Source organism: Bombus vosnesenskii, unplaced genomic scaffold, assembly GCF_011952255.1.
Source record: "Bombus vosnesenskii isolate JDL3184/JDL3185 unplaced genomic scaffold, Bvos_JDL3184-5_v1.1 scf7180000013314, whole genome shotgun sequence".
NCBI classification, from domain to species: domain Eukaryota; kingdom Metazoa; phylum Arthropoda; class Insecta; order Hymenoptera; family Apidae; genus Bombus; species Bombus vosnesenskii.
The window spans coordinates 6,324,918-6,349,362 of record NW_022882960.1 but is presented as its reverse complement, the minus strand read 5'-3'; the positions used below and the strand labels follow the sequence as shown (position 1 = coordinate 6,349,362).

Below are 24,445 nucleotides of genomic sequence, written 5' to 3'. Positions count from 1 at the left end.
GACCGTGTTCTGTTCGTGGAAACACGCGGCTAGCTGCGATATAACAGAAACTTGGAAATTCTCTAACAGGTCATTATACGCAATCTTTTAGCATTATATACTACATCGTTGTATGAAATATTTTTAAAACTGCGTAAACTACGCTGAAAAATCGAATCGTTTCCTGACAATACGATATTGTTCGTAATTATTTTATTACCTTCGTAATCGACGTATGATTTATCGTTAGATCGCAGATTTTAAGAACATACACGTGACATACAAAAATGTATGGAATATTTAAGATAGAACGCTGTGGTCTCTTATACAATTTAATATTATTAATGACATACGTAAATCTAAAAGAGAATTGATCATTCTCTTTTAGAAAAGAACTTGTTCTAATTCAATTCTTTCTAATTCAATGATATTTTTAGCTGGTAAATTGCTATGCGAGAAAACCTTTGACTGTAATACGCCAATGGGGTGTTTATGGTACTTAACGGTACAAATCTTCGGCTTTAGTTTGTTCGACCGTACACAGAAAAATACGAATTTGCATAAAAATTCACAGTCCAATTACCACCGTAACAACGTAGCAACAAGAACTGGTAAAGTTGCCATTAAAGAACGATCGTAGGAAATGAAAAACTTGGAAACGATATTATCGACAGAGAGAATCGGAGAAAACGGAGCGAAGGGGAAAAAATGATAGCGTGCCACAGCTGCATTTCTTCGGGCAAAAACCGAAGCCGAAATGAAAAATGTTATTTGCCAAGATTACAGTAGCACGTATATACGATGCATAATCCCGCGTCGGGTCGAAATCGCGCAATTTCTCCTTTCTAGCTATGCAGCCACTTATTAGAGGCCCTCGGATGATTTGCATGCTGCAAGAGAGGCGCAGTCCCGATTTACTGCTTATTGCTTATCGATCGCGAGCTCACGCTTTACCAATTCCCGTCAAAATCATCGTGATTTCGCGTGCACGCTCTATTTTACGAAGACCCATACGTCATTATCGTCGATAACAGTTGTCCGCCTTTATCCCGCTTCTTCTAAGCTCGGCCGCGCATCTCCAACACCATTAAATCACGCTATAATTACAACTACGGACCGATCGACCAGACTTATCGTTAGTCGGCACCCAGGTTCTCACGGCCGTTGATAAAATTCTGCTCGCCGTGCGTTTAGTATTTACAGCTTTGCTTGCAGATGCTCCGCCAGATAACTGATTAATGCCTGTCGAACAAACTTTTAAACAACTGCGATTCGTGATATTTCAAGGCGAGGATATTTCAAAAATACGACCAGTTCTTTCAAAGTCGGGTATTCCCCTCGAGATAAACTAAACTCCTCGGTATATTGAGCGTTACGAATTATTATCACGAAAGATTTACAAACAGTCAGTCGCTGATAATAAGATTATTCCTTCCTTCGTGTTTCCAAACACACAATTCGCTGATCGTTATTTTTAAGACACAGGATGTGGTAATTAGAAATACCGACAAATACCGACTGCCGTATCTAAATAAAATTCAATTTTTCTTCGTCTCTTTCCTATCGTTCGTAGAATAAAGAAATCAGAGGGAACTGATCCAGACGTCAGACGATGACTGAAAGAACTCGAAGACGAATGCTACAAACGAAGCCATCAAAAACGTGACACAAGTTGCGCGATGTTTCACTCAACCATACATCGTCTGAACTACTCATAAATCCACGTCGCAACACAATTACAAAACGAACCTAACGTTCTCCACCCTTGTTGACTACATCAAGCCCGTTATGTCTGTAAATTACAGACTGGAAACATAACTTCAACGGCGAAAATGATCAAGAAGCATCGAGGCATGCAACGATGCCTGTCATCGTAAAAAGGAAAAAGCATTTTAAGCTTTCCAAGCGTGAAACGATACAACCTGGATTTATAGCGTTTCATCTAGCTTCCTTGGAGCAGCGTGAAACGCGTAAACGACTGTATAAACCCGGTCGACTGGCATTTCTAACGTAAGAAACGGGCGGCCGGCTAATCTAGCCGGTTATAGTCTCCAAGCTGTGAACGAGGTTGGACTTTAATAACGGAGCTACGCCCTGCTGGCTACGAGGAACCAGCGTAAGACGTAAGAATAACGGCTCGTTGCATTCGACTGGCATGTCCATTAGATAATGGTAAACGCCCTGCAGCGTGCTCGTTGCACCCATCATCGTTGTTGCGTCGAGTCGCGACCCGACGTTGGTTAGTCGACACTCTAACGATCTTTCTTGTCCGCGTTGTTATCGCTGTGAACGCCCGGAATGTACCTCTTTCGCGTTCGTTTCACACAGGTGAAATTGACTTCGATTTAGACAGGTAGTTTTATAGGAATCAGCGAAGTTATGGCCCACTATTTGCGAGTCGTCGCTTCATAGAAGCGTAAGCGTAGTCTATTAGACGGGGCGATACGTCTATGCCGGTGTTCAGTCTACGAAACGTACAGTAAAGCAAGATACATTTTGTGTTATCGTTAAAATGTCGAGCGATAAGGAAGACGCTTTCGTTCTGCATCGCTACATTTCTTTATGGCTGCAACGTATGTCCTGCTACTGGCGATGTTAATGCCAATTGTCGCGACGAAAACGATTCGTTGCTGTTTCGCGAACAGGAAAATGTTTTGGAAATAAAGTACCTGGTATTTGCTAGACGAAACATATCTCTATTTAGATTCCATTCCATTAGTTACGTTTATAAAAATATGAAATTGCAAGACACTATCGCATTTTTATATTTAAATCACCGTCAATTGATCAGAAGCGTGAACTGAACTATATAGAAAGATTTTTCCCGCTATACGCGTGAAAAATATTGAATTAAGAGAATCTAAGGGAGGACCATTGAATTCAAGATATTTGCATGATTGGTAACAGAAGCGTTCGCCAGGTGTCATTTCCAAACAGCTCCAGAGAAAAGGAACGGAACAGATTGTTGAATCTTCGCGAGAACGATAATTACTCTTTCCATCCTACGTAAAGCAAACAAACTTTGCGGCGAGCAAAGGCGGAAAAGCAAACTGGCCCACTGTTCCCGCCACATCGGAGCGTCGATCATCAAAGATTGTTTCATCGAACCGATATTGCTGGTCGCCTCGCGTCTTCGGTATCATCGATCTTGGTTAATTATACGAGCCATAGAAGCGACCTTTAGTAGCTTCAACACGTACACTGCATGTGACACAGATCCGAGTACTTTTCTGTTATTTGTACTCTTCTCTTATAGTTAAAATATCCAAATTGTCCATTTCCATTTCGAAATTGAACGAAACAGAAGTTTTGTTATTTTCTATGTGCCATCTTCATTTTTTTTTTTTTTTGTTCGCGATTGCTGAGAATTGTGAATCTTAATCGCCGAAATAAAAGTAAAGGAACACGAACGTTACACTTAGAATTCATATTGAAATAGTTTTAGATTTATTTAATAAACGATTTCTAGGATCTTCGTCGATATACATTTGCACTCTCAGCACTTTCTTTGTCTCATCATCTTCCATACCACACTGCCAACGGAACAGTTACATTCATCTACTTTTGAGACGCACACATACTTCCACACACTCATATTCACATACGTGTGTCACTACTACGCGGCCAATCTAGTCTAGCACACAAAATTATACATACCTTAATAGCGATATTTAGCTATTGCTTTCTGTTGAGATATGACTACACTAGATTAGCCGCGTAGTAGTGACACACATATATGAGTATGAGTGTGTGGGGGGTATGTGCGTCTCGTAAAACAGAAGAATGCAACTGTTCGGTTGGTAGTGTGATAAAGAAGATACTGAGACAAAGAGAGTTCTGAGACGCGTGCAAATGTGTATCGACGAATATCTTGTAAATCACATATCAAATAAATCTGAAACTATTTTGATATCAATTCTAAGTGTAATTCAAGTGTTCCTATACATTTATTTCGGCGATTAAGATTCACAGTTCTCAACACTTTCCAACAACTTGTTCAGTTGCATAAGTTTGCTTAAAAGTTAACAAGGCGCAAGATATTTCAAACGTTTCCAAAAGAGTAGCAGTAGTTTTAGAAACATCGGAATCGAAGCACAACAAATTCAAGCCGCCGATAAATACCTTCGGGCAAAATCGAACACCGGTTTAGAAGCACTTGTCAGAAATATACCATTTATTTGGAATCGCTTCTCTCTATTATTTTTAAACTGAGATTAACATTTATGGGAATTCTGTTCGTTATCCGTAACTCGGTGTAATGTTCTCAAATTTCTTGCAAGAATTCGATAAAAGTTTCTGACTGTCGCCGTTCGATTACCAATTGGAAGCAGTTCGATTCATTGAAATATCAAAGTTTTGATACTGAGCTTCAAAACCAGCTGATGAACATCGAATGCATAAGTATAATAAGAATGGATCATTTACATCTTAAGAGTACTATTCTACGAAATGAATCTTTCTATGAAGTGAATTTTGGATACTTCATTTTCGTTCGAATTTATAAGTAAATATTGAACTTCGTTGCATTGCTACTTATATAACGTTACTTAGATAACGAAAATTGGATCAGTAACAGACGTGTTTATAAACCGATTCGCACGGCGGGCTACATCCTACGACCAACGTAAGTCTCCAACATAGTAATTCGCGTTTAACGCAGAAAAACGACTAAGTTCATCGTCGAACGACACGTACGCCGTCCCCGCAGGTGGTAGCTATGCATTTTTAAAGCTACCCCGAGAAATACATGGTAGCCGTTCCTTGGCCCACCGTCTAATAGCCGTCTTTAAACGAGTCGACCTGGCTGAGAAACGATGCGGGGAAGGTTTCAGAAGAGAGGTGGAAGTCGTGTACAAGTTCCGATTCCGACGTTCGTACGGTCTAGGCCAAGGGATGCTTATCTAAATTCCCAGGCACATCGCGTGCTCCTTGGATAAGCCGACCACGAATCGTAATAAGGACAACGAGAATTTACTTGCAGCGAAATACGAGACGGCGCCGTCGACTCGGCCGAGAAACTTTTATGAGAAAACCTACCCCCGATGGTCCCTACGCCCCCGCCACCGCCACCACCACGATATAGAAGAGTTATTCCTTGAAATTCGTCCGGCGACTTTCTTCGCGCGTTCTCGATCCCCGCAGATCCTTTCTCGTTGGCCTCTAGCTTCGACGTAACGGAATTTCCACCCCTTTCACGATGTTCCAAGAGAAATTTAATTTCAAGGGATATTCCGATAAATATCGAAACGGAGAAAGCTTTTGTACGATGATAAAAGTATCGACACGCCATTGAATCGAAAATCAACGGGAATACAGGATTCGGAGGGCATAAAGAGACAAGAGAGATTAATAAAAGAAAACTTTGCGCATAGAACGAAGAGAAGGACGAAGGAACGTGCTGAGGGGAAACTACGACAATTACGTGTCTACCGAAAATGGTTCAACCATAAGGGAGACTTTTTTTTCTTTGCCGTATTCCGCGGACAATGCGAGTTTTTTTAAGCAGCAGCCGTAACGATGATCATAGCAATAACACGACGAAGATGTTCTTTGCTGTTTTGAACGAAAAACTTCTTATCTACGAGAGTTCTTGGGAACATCGCGTGTCCCGCAGATAAGCCGACCATGGAGTTGCAATAAAGACAATGAGAAGTTAGTTCCCGACGAACCGGCCCGGCCCCGCGTGTCGTTGTCGTCGTGGCAGTCGTTCTTGTTGTTGTAGTCATTGTCGACGACCGTTGTATCTTCGATCTTGGTTAATCGTTCGCGTTCGTGATCGTGAAACGCGTGACGGCTAAAAAGGCCAACGAGTAGCAATAAGGACAACAAGAACAGTGTCTTTGTTGTCTCGTTGCGTATCTGCGATCTCTCTTATTCATGTGGACTGGCGCAGTCTCGTTATTTACGTCCATCACTGCGAACACGGCCACGGTCAAGAGTGCGACGAATGGCGATAAAGAGCCGGCTGTCATCCCCATTGACGAGCTTGCAATCGCGTACGATTTCGATTTCGAGCCAACTCGTTCGTTCAGGTGTAAAACTTGCGATCCGTTTCGTTCGTTTCGTCAACAACAAAGAGAATCGATAATAAATCGAGAAACTTCGCAATTTACAATCGTACTTCGAATAGAAAGAAACAAAGAGGAGTTTCGAGAAAATAGCAAATTAAAAGATCTAACGTGTGTAAGATAGAATGACGCAACCAAGTCTGAGAGTACAGGATTAACGCAAATCCCGTAGAAAAAGAACGACGTATCGTGCAAGAGGGGGAAAAAGCGAGTACACCGACCGACGCGACTCAAACGCGTCCCGTTTTCCGCGATCTTAATTTTATGTTTGATAGCATGCGCGCGCGTTTATCACGCGCCAAACCAGCGTCCCGTGGATTCCATCGTAAAACACGTAAGTCGGTCGACCCGTATGCGCGTGATCGTATCTGGAACCATGATCCTGAAACGATCCAACGTGAAAGACGTTGCCAACGTCGCTGCTACGGTGTAAGCAGGCCAGAGACTCTCGAGACTTCGAGTCGAGATTTTCGACTCTCTGCTCGTCGTCTAAAACGCCCATGCAAAACAAGGAGAATAAAATAAACGAAGCGCGCGCGGGGGTAAGATTGAACGGAGAGAACGAGAAAGGCGCAGTATTCCTCGTTGAATAATATATGCGCTTGCCAAGAGGCTGCAGGATAAATGTAGTCGTATTTGCACAACAATTTCCAGCGTGTAGCTCTTGTACCGTCGGTCCGTTTGCCGAGGGAGGAGGTCGACGTTTAATGAGCCGTGTCTCACCCTCGCCCTCACCCTCGCCCTCGTTCTCATTCTGGTCCTCGTCTTCGTTACATCGCGGCAATCGTTTGACGTATACAACCCCGTCGTTCGTCCTTCTATGCGGACGAGCAGGACCGTTAGTATGGCTGGACACAACCGACGAATTCACGCGAAACAAAATTGAGATCGAGCGATCGTCCAACGTCGAGAGATTAGTTCAAGGGGATGCTTCGGGATTTTTTTCGCCCTGGATTTCTCTAACGGATGCTATCCTCGTGGTTTTACGCAGTATAAAACGGGATTCTTGTAGCAAAGAACGTTCCTAATTTCGCTGACATACGAGTTAGTTTGGTAGAAGTGGTTTCTGGTTTAAATGTAGAAGAAGATTTCGAGAAAGGAGTGGCACGGCAGAGATTTCAATGGCTTAATGAGCGAAGATTCTTTGGAAATGATAGTAGGGTTGTTAGATAATTCTTGCGGATTCTTCGTTAAAGCAGCGTTTCACGATAAAAAAAATTGCTGAAGTACGACTCGCTATATGTATTTCAATAATTAAAAAACTTGTTTGGTGTTGTTAGAGCGATGCTTCCACTTTCCTAATAAGAAACCCAAGAATATCCCTGCGGCAAACCCAATACCTAAATGAGATTCTTGAGACTTTCACGGGCCAGGTGTTTGCAATTGAATCTATTAGAAGCTTCCGGATCTAAACCGTGCCCTTTAGGGAAATAATCCCGAGGCTCCGTTGCGGCTGGCTTTATCAGAGATCTTAAGATTCGCGGATATTCTGAGAAGAAACAACTTAGAAACCTGTGGTAATTTCGTTTGCAAATTTTTCCCAAATTCTTCTTACGATCTTTTCTCTCCGATTCTCGTATTTATAAAATTATCAATTTTGAAATGAAAGAATTTTAAGGAATTAGTTCTTAAAGTGCTGGAAATTCGAGCTCAAGTGGTTATTGACATTTAAACTCGAACGTTGGATTCGATGATCTATAACGGAAATTAAGAATACAGAAAACATCTGCAGTACCAACGTATTCGCTCGTGAATTTTTTAGAAATCCTCGTAGAATGCTTCTTTAGATTTCTTCAATTATTTACAAATATACAAACTGTAAAACGAATGAATTTTTACTTCTTTTATATTCCGGAAATGCTTGAAATGTTGATCGAACAAGCGTTCGTTAACATTTCAATGCGTAAGTCGGAACAAACGTTCGATTCAACTAAACGTAATATTAATCGTAATATACGCGAAACTAAAAGTTCGGAAAATATATCCAATACCGCTACATTTTAACAGATCTCTCTAGAACATTTGTCTCAAATCTATATCTATAGAATATCAAAATTTCAAATAAGAGAGTCGGTAAAAACCTATAAAGCGCTCGAAGTGTCGTTTCAAGCGTTCATTAACACTGCAACACGTAATTCGAGGCAGATGTTCGATTCCATGAACTATAACGTCAAGCACAGCACCAGCTGAACATTCTGAAAGTATCGTCGAACGAGTTAAAGAAACGCCACGACGGCAAAATCCGTTTCGAAAGCTCTTTCTCGCCTTTTCTCTGTCGACGTTCCGCCCATATTTACAAACCAAACACGCGAACTTTCGCGCGGAAAGCACGTTTCGAATGTTTTCCTCCGTTGAAACGTTCCGTCTTTCAGTGAAAACGATGGCGCACAACGGGACGCCACTGGAAAATGTTATTTTTTCGGGTTAATTTGAAGTCAAACGATAATGGCCGAGGACAAAAAGAGGGGATGAAACGAGAACACAGACAAGACTGATAGCGACTTAAGCGCCGCCAGGGTCGCTCGTCTAATAGGGCTTCTCCGTCTTTCTTATCGTCCGTCGACGCCCGCAACAGTGTCGCTTACCTAAATACCGGACGTGGTTGCCTGGAAAGCGACGACGCTCTCACACTGCGATGGTCCTCTCCTTAAGCCGACCTGAAACAAGAAACACGGATGAAAGGAAGATTAACCGAGCGCTACCTACCGTTCGCTTCAGCCCACAAACAATCACACAAAGGAACACAGACAAATTTAGACGCATGCGAAACAAATAGATTAAGTTTTTCATTGATCCAGAACTGAATCCAGCCTCTCTCGCTGTCGTCCGATTTCTCTTCTGTCGTGAACGCCCACGCGCCAATGCCACGATTTCTTCGCTCACAAGCGATAAACGTCGAGTGGATCAAGGAATTTTCCTTGATCCGTTTTCTGTGTCGCGTTTCGCTACGTCTTTCAAAGTAACGGAAGCTCGCACCTCCGGTTGCATTTAAATTACTCGAATCAACGTTCTTTAATTACAGACCACCTTGACAACATCGCTTCGAAACGAGATAAGAAGAAAGGGCAAAGAATGGGTGAAAAATTTCACGATCCGCGTGAACTCGTTTAAAAAACGAGCTTGCTCGTCGAGCCATGTTAAAATTTCTCTAATTCGTTATGTCGAGAGGCAGCCGTCTGGCTTTTGTCGAAACGCGCGAACACAGCCTATGGGTTGGGAAACTTTCCACCGTCGTTCGCGCCCGCTTTTCCAAAGTTTCACGTTGTTTCACGGTGAAATCACGATTCGCGGAGAATCAGTGATCTCTGGCTGGACGAAAAGAGAATAGGCTGCAAGAGGGACGAATGGAAAGAGAACGGACACGAAAAAAGAAAAAAGAAATAGCCGAGGGAGGAGCGCGGGAAATTAACGCACACGGGCGTTGAAGGCTGCGCGTGTGTCTATCCTTGTAACGGTGTGTCTGTATTTATGCGCGTGCAAAGTTGGCCAGGGGATGCCTTCGCATCGTGCACGCGGCTGTTTTCGCAAGCTTGAACCAAATACGTACACAGCCAAGGGGTTAACCGAGCGCGTATCCCCTGCTATCGTCATAACCCACATAGAGGGCGTCACACCGACGGGGTAGAGAAAAGGGAGCGAGGGCGAGAGGGGCGGCCGGTGACGTCAAATTCGCGCACACAGTCTCACACAGATGCGTCGATAAGCTTTGCTGGATGCTGCATTCCCCTTGCCTCTTCTCACCCTCTCCCCCCTTTTTCTATCCTAACTACCGAACTATGACGTAAACCGTTTTGCGAACGGTTTTCCATTTATCTTCGCTCTCTTAATTTCCTCCGGAAAAATCGAAAGCCGCGCTCGGCCCCGAACTCGGGCTGCACCCGCACCGTAACATTCCCTCGTCTTCCTCCTCCTCCCCCCACCCCTTGGGTGTAATACATTTCTGCGTCAAAGTGTCAACTCGAACGTTGGATTCGCGCTGAAAACGCGGCCGGATTTTCGAACCAGGTTCGAGCATCTGTTTCGTTGTATCGTTAATTCGACGAAGCCGAGATACGGGGCTTGAATTCGTAATCGCACACCGTTGTTTCGTAGTTGAATAGGTGGGGATAGAGAGATTTATTCGTTGAAAACGTGACGTAGCGTGAAAATTTGTTGTAACAAATTGAAATATATACACGTAGCTCACCGATGTGAAGATAAATCGTTCCTAGAACACGGTATCCCTAACTCGATTTTAGTTGGTTACGATTTACGGAGCACAGAGCGTATCATATTCGTATAACTCTGGATTAACCCTCTCAACCGTTCATCTGCAATTCAGGATTATCCTAATGTATTCAAACGGGAAGCACAAATGACGGGTACCGACGGAAAGGCAGTTGAAAATGGTCGGAATAAACGTATTACTACGTGCATTAATTATACTTCCGCGCGACGTTCAGCGAGAGAGGTGTATTATACACCTTACGCGGGACCGGTTCACATTCGGCGTTTAATTACCGCGGGATCCAATCTTGGTTGGCCGACAACGCGAGTAATTCACCGGGCGCCTTTATTAAAACGAATAACGCCGAATGTGTACAGGAAGTGATGCGTTCCAGGGGAACAGTAACCGTTTTAATTGAATTTTAAAACGGCCACGGAACCGCTTTGGCGATATTCCAAACAGCTTTCTACATCTCCGACTTTCGGCCAATTGTCTTCCGTTCGATTAAAAATCAACGGAAATAGCCGAGAGTATTGTTGAACGCATCGTTTAACAGGGAACAATGCTCCACTCTCTTATGGAATCTTTGGAAACGTTAAAAATGGTCGCGTCATCGAACGCGAAGATTTTACGTACAACGAGATGTAGACGAAGATTTCGAGTCGTTTCGAGCAAATCTCGAGGAAATCTGTGGCTCTTAAAATCTTACGATCAGCGAACTCTTGTTAAAACGGGCTCGATGATTTTAACAAAAGTTTCGAAAATTCAAATATTCGTTTGTTACGAGGTTTAATACATCGCGAGCATTTATCTATGAAGCTGTCGTACATACTTTTGTTCCTCAAAATTAGTCACGATGCTTTTTACGCTACTTCAAAACCATTGGAGGATTACCTTTTTTTATACCGGGGCCCATAAATACGTGGTAAACGAGGTAACAGCGTATTAAATATAGTTTCATTACCAGGTAACCGGTGAAAAATATATCTTTGTTTCAACCACCGCTCGCTTCAGTCGCTTTTTTAAGCCACTTTAGTGCCTTAATACCGACATCCTACGTTTCTATGGAAAAACAAAATTTTCCATCGCGAACGCTTAAATCCATAAAGACAGCGTTAATGTCAAATATCCTTCGATACGATGAACTTTAGAGACTCTTAAATTCGCCGAACGTTAAACCTTAAACTCGCCAGTCATAACTGAACAGGAAAATATCTACTCGCTTTACGAAGAGTAAATTAATAACAAGTAAAAAATAAGAACATTCTCAAAACTTCCAAACTATCTTCTTCTGTTTATCAAATACAAAACTTCCCGCCGTCCGTGTCATGATAAAAAATTACTTGGAAATTAAAGTTACGAATTTTGCAAGCCTCTAAATTTACCAAAAATTAAACTCGTCGTCTGTAACTAAACGAGAAAAGGCCTTTTGCAAACAAACTAAGGATAAGCGGAAAGCTAAGGAAAAAAGAGAAATTCTTAAAACTCTGGAACCATCGTTTACACATTTTTTAACGCACAAAAAACGTTTTCCTTTGGCGCACGCGGTTAATCCCTCGTACATGATCGATTCCTCGTGAACGTTATGTGAGATTTTCGCGCACCGATGCCGTCGAAAGCGACGAAGGATGAAAGGATTCGCGAGCACGAAAAGAGGTAGGAGGACACCGTGCTCATTTGGACAGTGACAAATGGATTTAACGATGGATGACGCGTTCCAACGTTAAATGTATCCGGTCGTGTTCAAATCCAACTGCTTGTATCGGTAACCGGCTCCATTTCGAATTTTTTCACAGGCTGTTTCTCTCTCTCTCTCTCTCTCTCTTCGCTATCTGCACGACCATCCGTGAACACGTTTTTCCGATCCCATTACGCGCGTTATTTATTACCGGTCGCCGCGTGAAAATAGCACCGCACGACGTCAATGAAAGCGTCGTCTGATAATTATGTGGCAACGGGGAGAGGCAGAGGCAGAGGGACAGAACAGGGGGTTGATGGGGAGACCAGCCGCGGACGTTGAGAAACGACCAACGTGTGTATACGCATAACAGCCGGGGAATATTTCGATTTATTCCATCGCTGGAAAATCGTGAATATCTACGAGGATGTTGCGTAAAAAACAGTTTGCCAGAAACAGTCTGGATTTAAAAATGATTATCTGTGCAGCTGTGGTAAACAGAATTCTCGATGTTGTTGATAAAACAGTGGATTAGATGACATTTTTAGGTAAAAGCATACTGAATTTATACATAGAGAGCGGTATGAATTTGTTGCCACGATGTCCAATTTGTTTGCAGCGATTGAACAAAAAAGTGTTTCAAACGAATATTCATCGCACAGTGTGTGAGGTGAAGCATCTTTCGCGTAAAGAGAATCTTTGCAAATATCGTCTCTCCTAAATAACACCCATCTTCCAATTTTTACACGACATTGTATATCTTTGTGTATTCTTAAACTGCGATCGAATCGGTTTCGTCGTACAATTCGAACGTGTGAACGGAAAAATGTGCAGCGTCGTTTAGGAAATTTTTCCTGCAAAACAGACACTTCCGAACGTACTTCGCTTCTAAAACATTTTTATACACAACAATCCTATCAACTTTGCATAAGAAATTATCCATAAAAAGAACCAAACTATAATCGTTGTTAGTTGCAATGGTAGAATAAACATGACGCAAGACACTAGAGAAAGGACCGACATTCGAGATACGTCGTTTCAACAATTTCTCGAGTCCCGCTAAAAATACAGAACATTTCCGTCGGTTCTCGTAAAACCTAGCAAACAGCCGCAGCAATGAATTCGCTAAGAGCTTGTAAATAAAACACGCGCTCAGCCAATGCTTCTACCGCGCGCTACACCCTCGTCCCTTTTTGCGCCATGCTCGCTGCCAGGAATATTAACCGACGGGCAAAAGATAGAAATTTAATCAGCACTCGCGTTCATTAGCATGAGGTAACGGCGAACTAATTCTGACTCGTACAACCGGACAGAGAAATATGGGAGGCAAACTGAGAGAGAAGGGCGACGGTGGGAAATTTGTTGGCGGAGCGGCGATAAAAAGCGCACACGCGACACTGGCCGGAAGGATGCGTCCGCGCACTTACCGGCTTCCTGGCTGTGGTCGAGCGTGTAAATCGGTGCCGAAATTAGCGTAAATCACACTGCAAAGCGTTTTCGTTCGCGCACACACGCCTCTTCTCTCGGTTATGTACAGCGTCCGGTGACCAGAATATAACCCGGTTTTTCGTTCGTGCCCACGTCGGCTCGCTTATCATGAATAATTCATAACCGATACGCGGTGACGTTGGCTGTTTGGCAAAGGAATAAAGAGAAGGGACGACGATGGTCGGAGAGGATGGGAAAAGGGGAGAGTGGAAAGAATTGGCGAAGACGAGAAGAACGGAGAACCGGAAAATCCTAGGCGAGACGATGATCGATAGCTAGAAGGACCAACAGACGACGTCTTGTAGCCGCCGATAACTTGTTAATTGCGAGAAGAGATCTTGACAAAGGCCGCGGGGCTTCGGCCGTGCAGCAACACTTGCGCAGCTTGTAGGTGTTGCCGAAACTTGCAACGACGATTGTTCGGCGTTCTACCACGGTGATGTAATTGAACAGGCGGATAAACAAAGACCATTGATTAAAATACAGCGAGGATTATTCGAGTCGCAGGAGCTTCAACAACTTAAAATTCAATCTTGAACTTTCCACAGAGTAATCAAATTTGTTGTATATGAGGAAAGTTCAGAAGCCACGATCGAAAAGTACGGGAACGCGATGATGTTACGAACGCTGCTTTTTACATTTATCTTGCCATTCGCTGGTACTTATGTGTACTTCTTGCAATAAATCAACTTATACGAGCGTACCATTTTTTTGTTCTTGAGAAATGAAAGTTAATCGTGTACTTTTCTAATGAAACTAGGGAATTAACAGTAAGTAGAGTTGGTTTCCGAAAGGTAACGTAATAAAGAAAGAACGAGAAAATATCGCGTATTGTAGGTACAACGAAAGACAATATCAATAAGACGATATATAAAATCTAACGAAACAAATAAGAAAAGAAGATTTTGAAATAAAGTAATATATACGCGGTACCGAAGTATGACAATTACACGATGACGATATTAATTGACAATGAGAATATTAACATTTAACGAACAATTTCCTTTTGACGAGTAAAAGTCATATTCTCGTAGAAGAAGAACTGTCCAAAGTAAGTACACGATATATCTCACTGTTTATCGCGCCATTAACAACAGGTCGAATAATCTGTTTTCAAATATAAATCGCCTAAAACTCGTTCGCAATCGAATTTAATAAATTACAAGGTAAGAGACTTGGCTTCGTTCGAATGTCCTTCCGACTCAAATAACCCTACCTTATTGTACGTCGACAAAGTGAAAATGGGAAACACTTGTCTTCCATTGGCAAGCAGAGTATTTCAAGAGAATAAAAAAGGTAGTTGTATTTAAGTAATAAGAAAATAAAAAAGCATGGTATATGTCGCCTGTAAGACGCATGGGTCGTTAAAGCGGAGTCGTTTTATCGAGATACGCGCGGCGTGGTCGGGAAAATGGATTGCGCAGAAATTTCCCCCTCAAAAATTATGGTATTAAACAGAAGTTAAAGGAGGGTATCGCGGGGCGAACGTACGAAAGAAATCGGCCACGAGAGGCTGTGCATTTTACTGTCTTGGACGATAAAGCTGGTTGTACCAGGCCGAGCACAAATCAAATCGAGAAGAGGTATGGGGGATTTCGTAGAACGATCGAGTAGAAAGAAACTGTTGGATACACTGCTAGCCACGTATGCTATATGTTTTGCGGCCGCTCTTGATCTCCTTCCTTTTTCATCCTGTTTCTTGGCAAGCAAAGGGAAACCCGGAAGGAACAACGAATGGAAGATAAAGCTGTCGCAACGTGCAAGTTCTGGAAAAGTATTCCACGAATAAAAGAAAAACGTAAGTTAACGCAAGGGATTCGAAACCAAAGAAAAAGAAAGCAAAATGAGAACGACTGCAACCAGACGGAAAACGAAATAAGAAATAGCGCGACTAGTCGAAAGTACACGGAAAGAAAAAAAAGCACTGCGTTTGAGAAGAGAAAAACATTGAAACTGAAAGCCCGACATTTTTTCGATACTTAAAAAACCACAATTCGATGCATACCTTTGCTTCCAATTGAAACGACCTACGCACTTTGAAGGAACATAATTGTGAAACCGCGATATCCGGTAGATACCATTTTAAGCTGATAGGGCATGACTGGTACAACCACGAAATCATGAAACTCGAATAACGCTACCCGGAACTCGAGAATTCCTCCGGAATTACTGGAATTATTGCAGCTGAAGTTATTTCGAACCTAATAGATCGGGATAGGATCTGCGTTAGCTTCAACTTGCCAGACCCACCTAGGATCATACTGAATTCATAGAACCTGATTAGAATTACCACGGCCCTTGAAAATCTCGCATCGGATCGCGTTCGATTGAATTGCTATTGAATCAAATCAAACAGATAGAGTTCAAATCACTCTCGAGATGGCGGATCTAGCTGGGATCATCCTAAATACAACATATACAATTGATACCATACTAGTCCAGATTGAGATGATCCTGGATTCGTTACCTGTCGTTACGTGGTTAGATTCATCACGGATCGGGCTAACATACTGTTAGGTTCATTAAATCGCGATCTTTGGATTCTGGTGATTTTGGATAGATCCTACGCGTCCGAGTTAGTTGAATTTGAATCGTCATGATTCTCAGATTCTAATTACGTTGGATCGAATTATAAAATCACGAGCTCAACAAATTTAAGTTCTTATCATGTAACGATACTAATACGATGTATTAATAGGCACTGTGGACGAATATATTTCATAGTTAGTCTAACAATCTTACGTCGATTTCTAATTCGTCGATTTACTCGTTTTCTTACCGAACTTGTTACCGATAATAATTATGAAACACTATTATTTTATTGATATTAACAACGAAGTGACTAACTGCTAGTGTCCAAAAGTCACATGAATTTTGATTTCTATTTCTATAAGATTTCAGACCTCGCTTTGAGGTGAGCGAAGATGATAAAAATGGGCGATATAAAGACATTCGTTGGTAGCTTTGTTACTCCATTTCATCGAAAACGGAAACGAATGATATTCGATCATAACTTCCCCTGCTTTCATCTAAGACATATAGCGATTTCGTTCTTATAACTTCTCTATCTGTTTCCCGTGGCATTTCTGTTATGTGGCTACGACGCATTTGGAACCCACGACGTGTACACAGGCGCTATCCACGCGCAGATGCTCTGACACCCGCCGACAGTATCATACCTTGCAAAATGTCAGATCATCGACTAACCTCGCCGTTCACGGTCCGACGCCTCCTAGATTGACATTGACACGGGTAACTTTCTTATTTGAACTTCTTTCTCCTTTTTTTACAAGAAAAATTATTAACGCGGTGAACGAAATACTCGAATAAGTGCCGTATATAGTATATTAAATGGATACAGACACGTCGTTTTTAAAATTGGAAATTAATAAATTAGTATCGTGCAGTAAAGAAAATTTCCAAACTTGTAATTTGGAATATATTTTAAAGCGTGATAACTTTTTAAACCTACAGTGTCTATTGAAATTGTAATGTCTACGTATACATCACTGAAATTCTTGCGAAAGTTTAATTATAACACCGACTTGGTGCAATACATCTCAAAAATGACAGGATCTTTATATCGTTTCCGACATCATTGAGATCTACTACAACATAGAATTTCGTTACAAATGAAGGTACACACGTCATTTAAGAAATTACCATTAACTTGTATTTTTTTCAAATTTGCGCCACTCATTGCGTTATTTATACAGGGTGATCGGTAACTGGTGGTGCAAACGGAAAGGGAGTGATTCTACGCGAAAAAAGAAGTCGAAAATATAGAATAAAAATTTTTCGTTTGAGGCTTTGTTTTCGAGAAAATCCACTTTGAATTTCCGCTCGGTACGCGTGCACTTTATCGCGTCTCGTTATAACGGATCTCACTGTAGATCGTTGTCTCGATTGACGTTATTTTTTTAATTTTTTAAATTTTTATTCTATATTTTCGACTTCTTTTTTACCATATAATGTCATTTGTATAACAAACCTTTGGTCTTAGAAACTCTTCGTCTCAACGATACGACAAAAATATCTTCAAACGATTCAGGATGCATCGATAGCACGAACGCGCGAAACAGCTGAAGTAAACGCTAAGACGCTCGCGATAAACGAGCGCGAATAATTGTTCAAAAAAGCGAGGGACGTTGGCGGCAAGGAAAAGATGGCCGACCGAGTGACATTTCTGAAGGGAGTTCGCAAAAGGCTGCTTGCCAGGCCTGTACGCGTTTCATGCGCGACAAGGAACACGCTTTGGTCTCCCCGGATGAGACCAGTCGCTCATCCCGACGGAGGTCTTCCCGAATATTTCAAGCGATCGAAAATGTCATCCGCCGAGGACACTCTGCCCTTTTCCTGTCTCCGCTAACAACGAGAGACTACGGATCGCTCGAGTCGAAGTTGATTAAAGGGACCTGTAGGCGGTGTCTCCTCTGAAGCGAGAACGCCGTAGGAAAAAAGAGGCTGCCTAAGCTGAAAACCATCCGTCAAAGACTCGCCGGCTAAAATTTAAATAAATTCGTACCGCTCCTTCGCCATGCGCATCAGTGAAATACCTGTGCCACGACCACGTTTTATATAAAGAGAAACTTCCCGGCGGCGCGCAGGCGAATTAATCACACGTGACTCCGCGCCGCGAACTCCGTAGCGCATTTAATCCGCCGGAATTTACCGTGCTTCGAAGTTTACGGCACTTTGGCACTTTCTGTGCAATTAACGTCGCCTCCAGCGTACTGTTTCTCCACCGGCGATATTTCTTCCCTTTTCTTTTTTTTATTTCCATTTCTTTTCCTTCCTTTCTCTATAATACCGATACTAACGGGAGGAAATTACGCGTAATTTCGATCCTTTTAAACGTCTGGCGACGATGAACAACGATTATATACATGCATTATGAGAATCCGCGATCCTTTCGCCAGATACGATCGCCAAACGATTATCACGTATTTGTATTCTCTGCGCGCGAGATGTTCATTAGTAGGGACGCAACAACGCTCTGACGAGAGTACCGAAATTATACCATCTCCCGGTAATTTAATATAAATGAATCGAGGCTTTACCCGTGTGTTATCCAGCGAAACAAGAGGCTACCAGCACTCTGACGCAGAATGTGTATCTACACGTTCGTAACAGCGTCGGCGATATTCGCACCCTTGTTCTAAGAGCGGGTATCTGCGTCTAATCGATACGCCTAACCTCTGACCTATTATCGCAGACCGCTAGTAAGTTCTTCGTAGATATCGTTGCGCAAGATTTAGTTCACAGCGGCTTCTGGGAGTTGTTCGATAAATCGTCCAGCTCCCCTTCCTCTAGGTACATACGTACGGTCAAAGGCACTTCCGCTCGGTGCACTCGTCAGCCAGCTCTTTTAAAAATAGTAGAACGCCAACCGGCACGCGGCGTTCCACCCTGATTTCTCTCTCTCTCTCTCTATCTCTCTCTCTCTCTCTCCTCTTTCCCCTCTTTCTCTCTCGCGCCATGATGTAGAAAATGGTTACCGTTCTGTTGTTTGATCGAAAAATCTCGCATATAGAATGTCAGGGGAAATGATGCATCGAGGACACTTTTATACGATAGTCGGATATTCCGTCGATGGATCGTCAGCGTTGTCACGCACGGGCTAAGCCAGAACATGAAAAGAACATCCTAATACCCTGGAACGATTTTCATGAAATTTACTCAACGCGTACGATCAAAGAAACGTTATTGGAGTTGACGAGTTTGCATGACGATGGAAATATTTCATGGAACGTTGAAATATAATTTTAGAGGACTTAGCGTGAATAGTGCGTAAGAATGTGAAATGTAGATAAAAATGTGGGAAGGGAAATTCAGAAATTTGGAAAGAACCTACGGAGTTTTTTTGAAGTTTTAGCAGGTTCGAAAGTCTGAGAGAATTCGAGGGTTTTAAAGATTTCAAGAGATTACCATAACTCTGGCCATCCTGACAAGTTGATCCCAAAGGTTTCAGAGGATATTACAAGCATTGACGAATTCAGAACTATCGAGAGATTTTGGAAATACCGAAAACATTAAGTTCGGAGAATTTCACAGAATTTCGATAATTCTGGTTCATGAACTTTCGGTGTTCTGTAGTTTCCAAAAGATAGAAAGATCTTACGAATATGCTAAAGTCCAGGGATTTCAAAGATTCGTCGTGTGTCAAGCGTTGAAAAATTGTAAAATTCGAGAAACCTCCGAACGAGAAATTCCAGAGATATGTAAAATCTTCTAAATCTTCTCGAATCCCTAGGACTTGGCTATCTCGAAAACCGCGAGTGTAATCGAAGTACTATTTCCTAAACTGTTAAAAGCAGTGGAACTCAGTGATACGTTTATAACCGTTGGAACTCCTGTGTTCCTTAGAGACATCGAGGATCTCTAAAACGCTAGAATGCCTCGTGAAACTTCCGGAATCGCCAGAACTCTCGAAACTTCCAAAATTCCCGCAATCGTCGAATCAATCAGAGTCCTTCGACTTTCATTCTCAGCCGCTCCTTTAAACTTTCTACACTTACAGTCGATATGTCACCGATACTTATCGATATATAAAATCGCTTATGCGATGAAACGAATCAAAACTAACTATACAAAATTCGCGAGATTAATTCGCTACTAACATTAGAACTATACGTGATTAAACTGTAACTTTGATATTAAAGAAAACAATATGAAAAGTACATGGACGGATACATAATACAAATCAGAAAACAAATCTTTGTCCATGTACGTACTTTACAAAAGTTCATTCAATAATAATCAATGCTTGTTACTACCGTGACACGTCTATAAAATTTCTATGAAAGATTACCGATCAGTGATTTTGATTACTCTGATAGTTCTAACGTTAAAGATCAAACGGTGGAGTAATATGTAAAAATTGCATTGGAGAAATATTATTAAAAAACGTAGATATATATAGGATAATAAATACCTTGCAGAATTCTGACACATAAGTTACAGATCCAAGAGGAAATAAATAATACAAGAAGAAGTTTCGATGATCTAAAAAAGAACAGTTTATCATTCAGAATCCATAATCTACGTTCCCATAACGATAAAGTCAAGAACAATGGTTTCAGTGGAACAAGAATTGAAACTGAAATGTCGCGTTGACGCAACGTTGGTCCTTAGTAGATTAACAGATAAAAGAATATAAGACGATATATTAGGTCGTCCGAAAAGCTTCTTTCGTTTTATAAGGAAATAGTGGATGCACATTTTATATTATTTTATCCAATTACGTATGATCCATTTTGTTCTATCAAAATAAAGATCGCAACGTTCGACAGATTAGATTTCACGTTTGTATAAAGATGCGTCGTTGTAAAAGACGCGTCTGTAAAAGAAAGACGCTCTTCGAACGACCTAATAAGATAGACATAGACGTAGAATGTCGAATTCTAGAGGCATTCGATCTACAAATACGGTAACTACGCAAACTGCAATCGGGAGCAAGGCATCGATTAACAGTGAAAGGAAGGTCGCTCGAATTTCCACGATACCACCGAACTGATCTGTGATAATTAAAGCCCGCGCAAAGCCTCGGTACCGCCCACTATTGTCGCATCAGTAAGTTAACTTTATCACGCGTACGGTCATTTATTCCAGCGCGTATCTCGATCGAGCTACCTTCCACACCTCGGCAAAGATCACAACCACATAGCGAAACGGCTAAAACGATATCGTTTCAGTGGCCGTTGAACGATCTCTATCGAATGATCAAACCAAACGTCTAATTACGGATTTCGATCCCCAACGGTACTAAAACATTTTTTGTAAGAATAGCGTAAGTTTCCCTTTCTTTTCCTTTCTTTTGTTTTTTCTTTTTTTCCTTTTTCTTTCGTTAAAGCGGAGTACCTTCGATGGAATTCGTTGATTCGAAACCGATTGATTGGCTCATCGAGCCCATATCTGCTGACCCGTTAAGTCAAACCCAGACGTTCTGCATTTTACGTGTCTAAGCTAACGTATAAGTTCCATCGTGCACGACTACGTTACACAAACCGTTACAATGTCTCTCCACTCGGAGGAAATCTCTGGGAAACGTAAGATAAGAGGGGAACGATAAATTACCCGCTATTGGAGAAACCTCGGATATTAAAAAGCTATTAAGCGTTGGATATTAAAGAGGTATCTGTTTTCTGTCTTTCTTTTTTGTATGCCTTTGAAAATAATTATTGGAAGAAAATGGAAGTACCGTACGGCAGAAATTTAATCGCCGGAATTAAAATTGAATTGAATTTCTTTCTCGTATTAATTAGGTTAGTATGTAAGAGCGTAATGTAACATTTAATGGATATCGTGAATTTTAAAGGGATTAAGAATACCAATGTCCTTTAACCTTCTTCTTTCAATATTATAAAAGTAGGAAAGAAAAATAGGACAGTGTACGAGTACGCGTATGGATCATGTGATCGAACAAAATATAGAGCAGAGAGAATATTTCATTGACAAACTCCGTTTTGCGCATCGACTCTGAAATATAATTATCTCTTGCCGTTTCGCGTCATTGGCCATTTAAACGCGTTAGCCGCTTGTAAGCGTCAAAAGCATATTTTTCGTTTAACCGGGCAAGCGCGGTTGATCCACGAGAATCAGCCACCGCACGCTCGTTTCTTTGACACACAATTCTGTTTAACGTTATATACAGATGCGGTTGACGGACTAAACAGTTGCTCGTTGATGCATAAAAATTCGAGCGTTTATAAGAGAAAAGGAGCAAAAAAAAAAAGAAAAGAAAGTAGGAGCAGGGGGGGAAGGTAACAAAAAATAAACAACTCGAGCTACTCGGGACGCTCGTTTCACCGTGTACGAGGAAGAAAGAAATACGAAAGAAAAAAAGAAGTTGCTGTCCTAAATTTATAGTCGCATCGCTCTTTCATAATTAAAACGCAGTACGCGCGGAAAGTACGCGTACAGAGGGCTCTAAAATTCTTTTTTAAACTTCACCATAGCGGATGAAACTTTAATATCCTCAACGTGGCTTAAACATCAGACTTTGTACCCATTCCCCTTCTGTATCGTAACTCGCGGCACGTCAGTCATATTAAAAGTATTCGCCGGCCTGTGTTGTATACGCTGGTCTCGTGCCACCAGTTTCATACCGCTCTAGAACTACTTTACCGGTGTGCCGGTGGCGCAAGTTTTCTCAAAATCGTTATCCTCTTTATATTGCAGAACCGGCGGTGGCAGTATGCTGAATGACGTCAACATCTCCGCGATATTGGACTCGTTCTCCGTCAGTTACGATAAAAGAGTAAGGCCGAACTACGGAGGTGAGTAGAGGATACGACGTCTTTTTTTTTCTCTCTCCTGCCTATCGATAGTCTGATCATTCGACCACTCTCTGTGGTAGCGTCGATATATCGTGCGCAAAACCGCAATCACTGGAACGACAACCGACGCGACTAACGCTGCCGCCAGACTAATTATCGTTGCCCCGACTAACGAACCTAACAACCATCCATAGAGAAATCAGGTTTTGCCTACGATGTTCGATTACTTTCGCATATACCTGCTTAATCGTCGCATTTCTGATAGTCGTTGCACGGACTGGGCGTACCGAGAGTTTGTTCCGCAGCGAACAAAGTATCGCCATTGAAAATTAATATATTACGCGTCTCTCTTACTATATAAAAAGAATGTTCGAAAGTTCGAACGAGAAGCTCGATGCTTTCAAGACGCGACGAATTACGAAACTTGCGCTTGGTTCGCTGCGAACATCGAACGAAGATTGCAACGTGTGCTTGGATCCAAATGGAATGAAATTCGCGATGAAAGTGGCTAGATAGCGATGCTGAAACGTGGTTTTCGTAACGAACCACACGAACACGCAGATGTCGCGAAGGGAGAGGGGAAAAACGAGCGGCGAAGGAATAAAGTTAAAATCGACCAAGATCGAGAATCGGCCCTCGAAATAGGAGAGGCACGATTTTAACGATTGAAACGCGAGCGCGCGCGAACCAACCAACTCCGTGAAAACGCCGTGATAACGAACGAACACCGTCCGGAGACGTTGATCGGTACGTGACAAAGGGATAAAAGCACGACGACAACACGGAAGGGATAGAGAAACGCTTGGGGAAATATTTTTGACGCCGTTTACTCTTTCGTCGCGGACGATACAGAAAAGAATATTCCGGACAATGGGGAGAAACCTCTGGTGGGCGTGTACTTTGGCCGTGTGATGAAAAATCTCAGCTAGATACGAATACGGAAGGATGAAAAATTCGCCATTCGCGGTTCGCTTTCTCTACGTCAGTCATTTATTGACCCGTTGATAAACAATTTCGAGCAAGCTACTTTTGATAAGCGTGATATTTCTCAGAGAGATTAATGATACATTTTATTCAAAAAGAATCGTAGATGTATTTTATGTATCGGTGAATTAGAATTCGATCGAATCATCTCGTTTCCACGGAATTTTTATGGCTACGTATTTAGAATTATAAAATGGAATATTATCAGGAATAGTATCAGGAATTAATCATACGGTTATAGATTAGTTTCATTCCATCCGTGAACAATGCTTTCGCCTTTCTAAATATCGAAATGATCGTACGAAGACTATCGTTGGAAAATCTCGCTTTAAAAATTACACACTAACATTCATGGTAGCTACATCGGGATTATTTTTAACTCGATCGTAGTTTCTTATCGTTTAAACATCTTTCAAGAGACGAAAAAATGAGAACAAACTGCTACTAACCTGCGAACTTTATCGTTTCAGTTTTATGTTAAAGCTTCTTCGCAAACATTAGATGTCTTTCCGTTTGTTAAAAAAAGAGCGAAATTGCGATAGAAAATTCGAAAAGAACAGGATCAAATTAATTAAGTAACGAAAAGATTAACAAGCGGAGAAAAATACGTCTCTATCGACTTGCCGTGAACGTAAATCGTTCTAAAAGAAAGTTACTCGGTTTGGTAAACCCATCGCCGGGACAGGGGATGCCAGCTGGCGTCCAAGAAACCGATAGGTGAAATTTGTTTACGTTGGAAGTGAATGGAATCGGTGGCGTTCGA

General features: G+C 41.8%; 1 protein-coding gene and 1 long non-coding RNA gene across 10 annotated transcripts in view; one reads left to right on the top strand and one right to left on the bottom strand.

The window, feature by feature from the left end:
• LOC117235095 (gamma-aminobutyric acid receptor subunit beta) overlaps positions 1 to 24,445 on the top strand; it is an 86,412-nt gene that overhangs the window by 28,021 nt on the left and 33,946 nt on the right. For all 9 annotated transcript variants that reach the window (XM_033496815.1, XM_033496813.1, XM_033496819.1 and 6 more), the window contains exon 2: positions 22,601 to 22,698. In XM_033496815.1, coding sequence (XP_033352706.1) covers positions 22,601 to 22,698 — 98 coding nt within the window. The remainder of the gene's footprint in view (positions 1 to 22,600; positions 22,699 to 24,445) is intronic.
• LOC117235106 overlaps positions 1 to 24,445 on the bottom strand; it is a 108,749-nt gene that overhangs the window by 60,970 nt on the left and 23,334 nt on the right. The window contains exon 2 of the long non-coding RNA XR_004493621.1: positions 8,633 to 8,704. This is a non-coding gene — a long non-coding RNA (uncharacterized LOC117235106). The remainder of the gene's footprint in view (positions 1 to 8,632; positions 8,705 to 24,445) is intronic.